This window comes from Girardinichthys multiradiatus, chromosome 2 (genome assembly GCF_021462225.1).
Source record: "Girardinichthys multiradiatus isolate DD_20200921_A chromosome 2, DD_fGirMul_XY1, whole genome shotgun sequence".
Lineage (NCBI taxonomy): Eukaryota > Metazoa > Chordata > Actinopteri > Cyprinodontiformes > Goodeidae > Girardinichthys > Girardinichthys multiradiatus.
The window spans coordinates 40,176,677-40,186,879 of NC_061795.1; the positions used below are offsets into that span (position 1 = coordinate 40,176,677).

At 40.6% G+C, this 10,203-nt stretch overlaps 1 protein-coding gene across 2 annotated transcripts; it reads left to right on the forward strand.

Annotated features, from left to right (window-relative positions):
* The first annotated feature begins 722 nt into the window (after nucleotides 1–722).
* Nucleotides 723–10,203, forward strand: lcat (lecithin-cholesterol acyltransferase). 2 transcript variants are annotated; one of them, XM_047386185.1, is made up of 8 exons: nucleotides 723–1,006; nucleotides 1,164–1,342; nucleotides 4,028–4,184; nucleotides 4,318–4,433; nucleotides 4,569–4,664; nucleotides 6,347–6,571; nucleotides 6,712–6,907; nucleotides 7,611–10,203. In XM_047386185.1, the coding sequence occupies exons 1-8, from the start codon at nucleotides 951–953 to the stop codon at nucleotides 7,972–7,974; spliced, it is 1,389 nt and encodes a 462-aa protein (XP_047242141.1). In that variant the 5' UTR covers nucleotides 723–950; the 3' UTR covers nucleotides 7,975–10,203. The 2 variants fall into 2 exon arrangements, with proteins under 2 accessions (XP_047242141.1, XP_047242149.1); XM_047386193.1 differs by having other exon boundaries at nucleotides 724–1,006; nucleotides 1,107–1,342.

Genomic DNA, 10,203 nt, shown 5'->3' on the forward strand with positions numbered 1-10,203 from the left:
TTTGTATTGTAGCTTGCTTTGTTTGTTCACTGTATTTAAAGACAGAATTTGTACAGATAAGTCAGTTTTAACTTTGCATTGTTCACTGTATAATCTATTTTATTTTTGTTTTCAGTGAGACAAATTCTCTACCCAGGGACAACGGTTGAAAAATAGCTTATAGGCTAATTCTGGTGCCTTTGCAGCTATGTTAATTATTGTAAATTGTCCCTGTCAAATAAATCAATAAATTCAAATTAGACAGGTGGTCTGACTGGTAAATTTTCAAATCTATATGTCTAATTTTGACCCAGTGTGAATCGGAAAAAAATCCACAATAAATCCAAACTTGTACACCCAATTCCTATTGTTAAAAAGCACTAAAGTAGTTTCTTTTATATTAATTAATTCCTGCAAATGTAGAATATGACATGCATGTAAGCGTTTCAGCATTTTACGAAGCTTAACAAGCTGATAATGATGAGGTATTAAACTGCAATGAATGAAGGAAGAAGCAGCCAAAGGAAAACTGAAAGACCTAGTTCATAACGTTTGGAGAATTATCAACAGCATCGCTTTAAAAAGAACAAAAATACACAGACTGATAAAAAAGAAACTGGTTCTCCATCATAATTACTGCATTAAAAAAGCAACACGTCTTCTGTTTGTTTCCGTGATATAGGAGGGATTATACATGAGTTACAGAATTACAATCAGATTACTCTCCTAAAGCTGGACTTTACCGTGGCCGTGAAGGCAGCAGCAGAAAGTTCTGGCTGTGCAGATTTTACACAGCTGGAGGCTGCCGGGGAGCCTTTATGATCTCATGCAAATGTTTCGCTTCACGTAGCGAGCCTGAAGTCCTGTTTTTAACCAAGCGGAGCGGTGATGAGCGCTTTTTAAAAGTTTACTCAGAATTTAAAATGTGTGTTTTTCCTCCCCCGCATTTATTGACGCGTCTCAGAGGATAAATGTTTGTACTGCAGCGCTTCTTGTTAATCATTGATTCCGATGAATCAACAAGACAGTAAGTAACCAGTACAAGTTTGATTTGCCTCAGCCTGCATCAATCTCTCTGTGTGAATCAGCCATGCATGTAGGTTAACATCGCGTTTGGTCCAAATCAGTCGCAGTTCGTCTCGGGGTGAGTGACTTTTCCTCGTATTTTTTCCTCCTCCGACGAGCGGCCGCCGCAGCTGCCAGGTAGAGAAGATGGGGTCGGCGGGTCGCCTGTGCTGGCCGCTGCTCGTATTGTTTCTGCTGGGGTTTCGTCACTCCGCCGGCTTCTGGATCGTCAACGTCGTTTTCCCTCCCAGCACCAAACCCAAAGTACCGAGCAACATCACTTCGCCGCTCATTATCGGTAAGAGGATGGATGTTTAAGAAACCTTTTTATTATTTGAACTTTCTGATCAATTATCTGTGAAGGTATTCGATCTCATCTGGCTGTCCTCTGATGTTTGCTTCTCATCTCTATACAGTTCCTTTCAAAACCAATCACTTTCTCTGAACTATCTCACATTAAAATAGCAAACTTCAGTATTTTATTTGGATTTTGTGTGTTAGACAAACATGGTGCATAATTTTGAAGTGGAAGCCCATGGGAACACTGGAGGATCTGCAGAGATCAACAGCCCAGGTGGGAGAATCTGTGGATACAACAATTACTGTTGTTCACTCTACAGATCTACGTTTTATGGAAAAGTGACAAGGAGAAAGCCATAAGAAATCTTGTTTGAAATCTGGAAGAAGGGTGCTTAGGTCAGACGAAACCAAAATGTACCTTTTTGGCCTACTTGCTAGTTGCTATCTGTGGTGGGGAAACAATCGTTGCAGATCACCTTGAACACAATCAGAATCAGAAAAGCTTTATTGCCAAGTACGTTTTTGGACATACAAGGAATTTGTTTTGGCGTCGGTGCAATACAGTACAAATTAAACAGTATAAACATATCTACAATATAATATAAATATATGTGAACAGTTTTAAGTGAGTGAGAGTAAATATAGAGCAGTATAGGATGCAAGAGCAATACAACAGTGCAGGTGATCATTGTGCAAGTAAAGCAGGAGTCCAAGCTGAGCGTTAATGTAACACATAGAGTTGCAGGTTACAGGTGTCCTGTCAGCAAAAAAAGGGGGTGTGGGGGAAAGGGGTGTGTCAGGGTGGTTTCCGGGCTTTGTTAACCAGGCTGGTGGCAGATGGGAAAAAACTGTTCTTGTGGCGTGAAGTTTTGGTCCGGATGGACCGCAGCCTCCTGCCAGAGGGGAGAGTCTCAAAGAGTCTGTGACCGGGTTGGGAGGGATCAGCCAGAATCTTCTCTGCCCGCTTCAGGGTCCTGGAGGTGTACAGTTCCTGGAGCGACAGTAGACTGCAGCCAATCACCTTCTCAGCAGACCGAATGACCGCTGCAGCCTGCCCTTATCCTTGGTTGTAGCAGCGGCGTACCAGATGGTGATGGAGGAGGTGAGGATGGACTCAATGATGGCTGTGTAGAAGTGCACCAACATAGTCTTTGGCAGGTTGAATTTCTTCAGCTGCCGCAGGAAGAACATCCTCTGCTGGGCTTTCTTGATGAGGGAGCTGATGTTTGGCTCCCACTTGAGATCCTGGGAGATGATGGTTCCCAGGAAGCGGAAAGATTCCACAGTTTCAATTGTGGAGTCACAGAGGGTGATGGGGGCAGGTGGGGCTGGGTTCTGCCTGAAGTTCACAACCATCTCCACTGTCTTTAGAGCGTTGAGCTCAAGGTTGTTCTGGCTGCACCAGTCCAACAGATGGTCCACCTCCCATCTGTACGCAGACTCGTCACCATCAGAGATGAGTCCAATCAGGGTGGTGTCGTCCGCAAACTTCAGAAGCTTGACAGACTGGTGACTGGAGGTGCAGCTGTTGGTGTACAGGGAGAAGAGCAGAGGAGAGAGAACACAGCCTTGGGGGGAACCGGTACTGATGGTCAGGGAGTCAGAGACGTGCTTCCCCAGCCTCACGCGCTGCTTCCTGTCAGACAGGAAGTCAGTGATCCACCTACAGGTGGAGTCGGGCACACTCAGCTGGGAGAGTTTCTCCTGGAGCAGAGCTGGGACGATGGTGTTGAAGGCAGAGCTGAAATCCACAAACCTTGGTTCTGACCTTGGAACTCTCATAAATGAAATTTCTGCCAAGTCTTTTTCCTTTTTAAATATTTTTTGCGGCATTAGGAGCCTTTATTTTTCAGACAATAAGCTGACATTATAAGGGTGGAGAAAGAGGGAAGACATGCAGCACAAGTTGCCTGGGCTGGGAGTCAAACCCACAACGGGCTGCGTTGAGGACCGAAGCCTTTAAAAATGAGTCGCATGTTGTCCCGTGCAACACTGCCGTGCCCCACCCAGTCTCTTTCTTATTGTTGAATCATCATCACGGTTGTTTATTGACCTCCTGGATGAGTTATTTATGCTCTCTTGGAATAATTTTGGTAGGCCGACCCCTCGAGAAGGTTAATCTCTTTTCCATGTTTTCTCCGTTTGTGTATTATTGCTCTCAGTGTGATTTGCTGTCCGAAAGCCTTAGAAATGACCTTGTAAATTGTCCAGACTGATAGATGCCAATATCTTTGTCTCTAATCTGTCCTTCTTCAGCATGATGTGTTTTGTTTTTAGAGAGCTTGAAGCCTACTTCATATTGTCAGTAAGGTTCTATTTAACTGATTTCTTGATTCTACAGGTTCGGCAGTAATCAAACCTGGGTGTGGCTTCTGTTATTGAACAAACAATGTGGTTAATTACAGGTTGCTTACAAGGAGGAAAGTATTTTTTGTTACTGTGTGCTATTTGTATTGATGTCACTTGAAATTTAATGACCAAATATTGCATCCAAGAAGTATTTTGCACTTGCATTATTATATACACTGACACTGAGTTGCTGTTTGCAATTCAATGTAGTGCGCAGCCTTAATAATGACCAACTAAAGTGGATTGATCCTGCTTTTTACAGATAAACATTTTGTTGCATTTGTTTATTATTTAAAACAACAATGTCAAGACTTTTATGGCTTTTTGTGTTCAGTACCGGGGAACTTGGGCAACCGTCTTGAAGCCAAAATAAACAAACCAACACTGGTTCACTGGTTCTGCTACAAGAAAACTGAAAACTGGTTTCCTCTGTGGATCGACCTCAACATGTTCATGCCAATAGGTGTGGACTGCTGGATAGATAACATCAGGTAACACCTACCTTTTTCAGTAGTCCAACAATACCTGTAATCGGTCTTTGTTTCCTTCCCTCTATATCCACAAAACAATTTCTTTTGCAGATATTTTACTAATTTATTTTGTCACGTTTGTCTTTCCCTTCAGACTTGTTTACAACAGGACAACACGGCGCTCCGCCAACTCACCAGGGGTGGAGGTACGAGTGCCGGGTTTTGGGGAGACCTACTCCATAGAGTTTCTTGACTACAACAAACTGGCCGGTGAGAGAACTTAACCAGGGTTATTTCAAAGCATTTCTACCGTGACTCATACTAAATGGGACCTAGGTTTTAATGACATTAGATGCTTGTTACTTAAAGCCTTTGAGATGCTGATTCTGATGCTCTTCTTTCCAGGTTATTTTTACACTATGGTGCAACATTTGGTCAACATCGGCTACGTTCGGAATGAGACGGTCCGTGGAGCTCCGTACGACTGGAGATTAGCGCCAAGTAAGCAGCAGAATTACCCAGGCAACTCCCCAGGTTTTACATAGAACACATGTTTATCTCATGGCTTTGTATATCTTGAGAAAACATGTAAATTTGCCGACGTAAGAATGTGTAGTCCAAGGCTGCAACCAGAGACTCCACTGCATATCCAGACGTAGAAAGTGAAACATCAGCATTTATTTGAAGTCGAATATCTAGTTGACTAATAGGACAACGTCAACTAGATAAGACACAAAGACTTGCAACTGTAATTGCAGTGAAAATCGAATATTAACCAGAATCCCCAGAGGGAATGGTCATATTTGGACCTAATTTAATGCACACGCAAATTGGGATAGGTTTGCACAGTTGGGATTTTTGTTCTAATTCTAATCTTCTAATTCTGTTAGATTAATCTTGTCACATTTTCATTAGCTCTAAGCGGAAAATCCACATAGTTAATAGAAATAAATGCTTAAAAACTATCTAATGATTTTCACTCACTGAATCGAGTTACTGAAATAAATTAACTTTTCAAAAATATTCTAATTTATTGAATATGATTGTATACACACACCCCCACTAATATTAGTTTTTTGTTGCCCTCAACAAGCTACTAGTAAAGTGCTAGCCTGATATTTGACCATTTTATCATTTTCATTTAAAGTGGTTGGTTTTCTGGGGGTTGGGACTTTGAAAGGCCATTCTACAAGATGAAGGTGACCCTATCTTTAAACACTGCAGAACCAGTTTTGAAGAGTGTTTGGAATCGGTGTCCAGTTGGAAAACCCAATTGCGACCAAGTTTTAACCATTAATCTGTTCATTTTAGGTTAAGTTGAAGAATTTGGAGGTAGTCCTCCTTCTTCATTATTTTATCCATTGTTTAATGCACATGTAACCATGAGTAGTGAAACAACCCTAACCCACAGCATAATTCTACCACCACCATGCTTAACAGTGCAGTGTTCATAAGTCTAATAGCCTCAACATGGCTTCTTAAAAAATAAATTGTTTTCATTCTGGCCAAAAAACACAACCTTTGTCTGGTTTGAACATTAAACTTTTTTATTTGGCTTTTTAATGTGAACAGCTGCAAAGGTCAGTTATACTTTGAAGGTGCGGTGGGCTTGTTTCTTGATCGCCAACCACTCAGACCTGAGCTATTTTGAACTGGCAAATATTTGGCAGTGACATTGGTGTTCCAGCAGATTACAGTTCATAGTAGGCTTGAGCATTGGTGATTCCTGGGTTGTTCCCGAACATCTTTACCAATTTCCCTTCATGTGATGGGTACAGTTTAGGTCGTCTCCCAGACTTTGGCAATGTGGTGACTCATCTAAATAACCAGTACTTGCATACAATTGTTTGAACAGATCATCTTGAAATATGCAGCTGCCTAAAAATGACTTTCCCAACTTGTATAAAACTACATGTTATCCTTCTTGGACTATCCCATTGTTCTGGAGATTGGTCAATCCAATGAGTTATTTCAAACAAACCCTTTAATGCTGTCAATACTACAGTCAATCATGATCACTGACCAGAAGTTAATAAGCTGGTTATCTAACTTGTACATCTCAATAAATGTTTACCTTAGTGTCTCTGCATCAACAAAAAGAGGAATTAGTCATTCTTGAGTGAACCTGGCCGACGGGTGATTGGATCCATAGATAACCCATCATGCCTCTCCTGTCTTCACAGATGAGAATGAAGCCTATTTTATAAAGATGCAGGACATGGTTGAAGAGATGTACAACCAGTACCAGAAACCAGTTTACCTCCTGGGACATAGCATGGGCTGCCACTACGTCCTCTACTTCCTCAACCACCAGCCGCAGGCCTGGAAGGACAAGTACATCCGGGGTTTTATTTCCCTGGGAGCTCCATGGGGGGGTGCTGTTAAAGTGCTCAGAGTCCTGGCCTCAGGTAATGTATGCTGGGACAGAAGCAGCAGTAGAAATGATCTTTATAGAAAGTAACGACCAGAAACTTGATATTTCTAACTTAATGCCAGGTCCGGAAGTGTGTGCCGTTTTCCATGTTTTCACTTCTAAAACTTACTGCAGGTGAAAATGACGGCATCCCGATGATTTCCAACATCAAGATCCGTGAGGAGCAGAGGATGATGACCACTAATCCCTGGTTGCTGCCAGCAGAAGACGTTTGGCCAGAGGACCATGTTTTCATCTCCACTCCAGCCTTTAACTACACCCATCGGGACTACAAGCGTTTTTTCACAGACATCAGCTTCGAGGATGGCTGGTAACTTGCAGCTTTTATGCTCTGTTATAGATTCAACTAACAAAATTATGTTTTTAAAACATACCTTAAAGCTGCAGTAGGTAACTTTTGTAAAAATGTATTTTTACATATTGTTAAAACTGTCACTATATTGACCTTTAATTGACCTCACAACAAACAAACGTTTGAAAATCAGCAGCATCTTTCATCTCATATCTGTTGCACACACTTTGATATTTTTAAATAAAACTTTTAAGTAGTTGCAAACAATCCTGACGATTTAATAAAATGCATAGTCTAGTAGCAATTTCTTTAGAATTTCCAACTTAAGTCATTCATAAAGATTTTAAGCATCTTTGCTGCATTCAGTCCACATTTTAATTAAATTACTTTTGACTTTATCTAAACTGAAATTGAATTCAAATAAGTTTTGGTATGTGTTAATTTGGTTTAAGGATACGGATTTTTCCACTTTTGGCGTCATTAAGTTGTGGTGTTTCAGTGACCCCTGTTGAGGTTACAAAGCTGAGATGTTCCATTTCTGCTTTACAAAATGCTTTGGGTCTAGCTATTTAAATCAAGTTTTTTGTTCATATTCAGGCTTACTGAGAGAATTCCAATTGAAAACTTTTTAAAAATTAAAAAAAAGTGAAACTTGTGAAACAGCAAAAATATAAATATATTTTTAGAAAAAAAGAAAAATAGTCTCTTTTGCTGATTCCAGGCATATGTGGAAGGACACCAAGAACCTCACCAGTGCTCTCCACCCGCCCGGCGTAGAGGTGTGGTGCATGTACGGCGTCGGGCTTCCGACGCCTGTAACCCACATTTATGATGAGGAGTTCCCAGACGGTGACCCGGTGGACTTTGTTTACGCAGACGGAGATGACACGGTGGACAGTTTAAGCATGGGGCTGTGCAAGCGCTGGGTGGGGCAGCAGGAGAAGCCCGTCCACGTGACGGAGTACAGGGGTCTGGCCCACCTGGACATGGTGTTCCACGAAAAGGTGCTCAATCAGATGCAGCAAATCCTGGAGGGTAAATCCGATGTGCCCAAAGAGGTTGACATCCGGTTGGATGTTAAATAACAGACATCACAGTGCTGTGATTGATATGAAGTGCTGGATTCCTCTGTTTAAATGTAAAAACAAGCATATGTTAGGTCACTATGTTCAGCTGTAAATCCTTCTGGACTGGAGGAGTCTGACTCTGTCCCCCTCATTTAAACTGCTGTTTTTTTTCATGTCTCTACAGTGTGAACCTTTTTAGATTCTGCATCAAATCAGTGTTATTTTTAAAGCATATATTCAAGCAACTCGGAAGTGACAGCTATTTTTAGTATGTATGTTTTCTTAAGGGTTTATATTTTTGTAGAATTCAGAGATAACGTTCACTAAATTTGGTAGTTCAGTTTAAAGTTTAGACAACTTCAGAGTATTTTGTTTTTTTGTTCCTCTGACCCTTTGAAGCTTTAAAAGAGAACATTTGACACCTAAAATTCACTTTTGACTTTGCATAAGATGTTGTTTTTAGATTTTGACAAGAACAAAGGTTTCACATGTACCAAACTGAGTCCAATGATTATCCAATGTAGTCCAGGTTTAAAGGCACCTATCACAGGTTAGAAAATGTGATAGAAATGTAGATTTTCTGTACAGTAGCTTTTAATGGACTTGACTTGATCACTACAGTGCACTTGACAAATATTGGCATCCCTTGTGAAGATTTTTATGTTTATTTATGTAGCGCCAATTCAAAACATTCACAAGGCACTTTTGCATCACAAGGCACAAAGTCAATTCAATCGAATCAGACAGATTCAATGTCCAGCACATACTTTACTATTGATCCCAGTTATCAAACAGTGCAGTCAAATTCATTTTCTTTTTTAAAGGGGTTAAAAAGTTTTCTATCTAAGGAAACTCAGCAGAGTGCATCGAGTCAGTGACTCGCAGCATTCACGCCTCCTGGACGAGCATGTAGCAACCGTGGAGTTCAAAAACCTTAAAACGCATTTATTTTATGGAAACTTGGAGACAAGTTATCACTCCTTGCTGCAGTCCTTTAATGGTGAGTTTTGGAGAGTTTCTTTTAACTTGACTTACCAGGATACAAACTGTGAGTTATGGTAAGAAAGACAGTTCTTTGTCAAGCCTTGTTTGTCACAGTTCCAGTTGTTTTGAACTTTTTAAATCATGAGTCTGACCACAGATATGGGCAGTATCAACTGAGTAACTATTCTATCAATTTTCTGACTCTTTTTTAGATGAACACACCTAACTAAAATATCATGTTCTCTTGTCTTACCCATTTTAAAAAGTGGCCCTAAGGAATTGGCCCCAACAACTTAGAAAAAATTAAAGCATAATTAGGAGAAAATAATATGATGCATGAAGTTTATAGAAATTGTTTGGAATTCATTTTTGTTAAAAGCATTTATTTCTTAATGTGGATGTATTTTTCACTACCAGACCGTAAATGTTTTAAACTTATGATCCTGCAGTGAAAGATTAATATAAAGCTAATTTAAAGCATTTTATGGGTGCCATTCCATGTGGAGGCAAATGTTCCCTCAAAGATAATAACAATTAAACCACCAGCAGGAGTGTTCTAATTTGCATGTTATTTGCTCTATATGCAGATAAAAAATTGGTACTTAGATGATTGATTTGCAAGGAGCAGACATGTCTAGAATAGCCACCAGAGGGCATAAGTGGTTGCGTCAGGAATGCAGAAAAGCGTTGCAAGCAGTTGCTGGCGTGTCTGACAGCCAGACTAAAGACAGAGAGGACTACTTAAAGATGCTTTTCACAGAGTTAGATTAGGGTGGTACAAACTGGGGTATGTTCTTTAAAACATGGCGCAGGATTACCAACTCTGGAAGACCCAGCACTTCAGAGAACATCTCCTACCCTGGCAACTACCCTCTATTTCCCTATCTCCTCTACTGCATATCTTTTGTCGCTCTTCCCTCTATACCTGCACTCTATTTCTACATCATCACCTCTGACAGAGCCTGAGTAGTGGTCTTCCTTGTTGTTAACTTTGATATTAACTGCATTGTTATATCATCATTTGTCAATTGCTTAGGATAAAAATGCCTGCCAATGCATAAACATAAACAATGTTTGTCGCTCACCTCATGATCCCATGGGTTGCAACATGGAGGCATTGGGACATTTGTTCGTGACACATGTTGGATGTTTACACTATATTATCACCTAGATGGTTACAAAACCCCACACTTTTAAACTCAAAATGTAAGAGTAGACTGTAGTCATTAATAAATGGCCTGCACTTGTATAGTGCTTTATGAA

Coding starts and splice junctions, on each gene's coding strand:
- lcat (XM_047386185.1), top strand. CDS start 951: ATGTTTGTACTGCAGCGCTTCTTGTTAATCATTGATTCCGATGAATCA. Junction 1,343..4,027: donor CACTTCGCCGCTCATTATCG/GTAAGAGGATGG, acceptor TTTTGTGTTCAG/TACCGGGGAACTTGGGCAAC. Junction 4,185..4,317: donor TGCTGGATAGATAACATCAG/GTAACACCTACC, acceptor CTTTCCCTTCAG/ACTTGTTTACAACAGGACAA.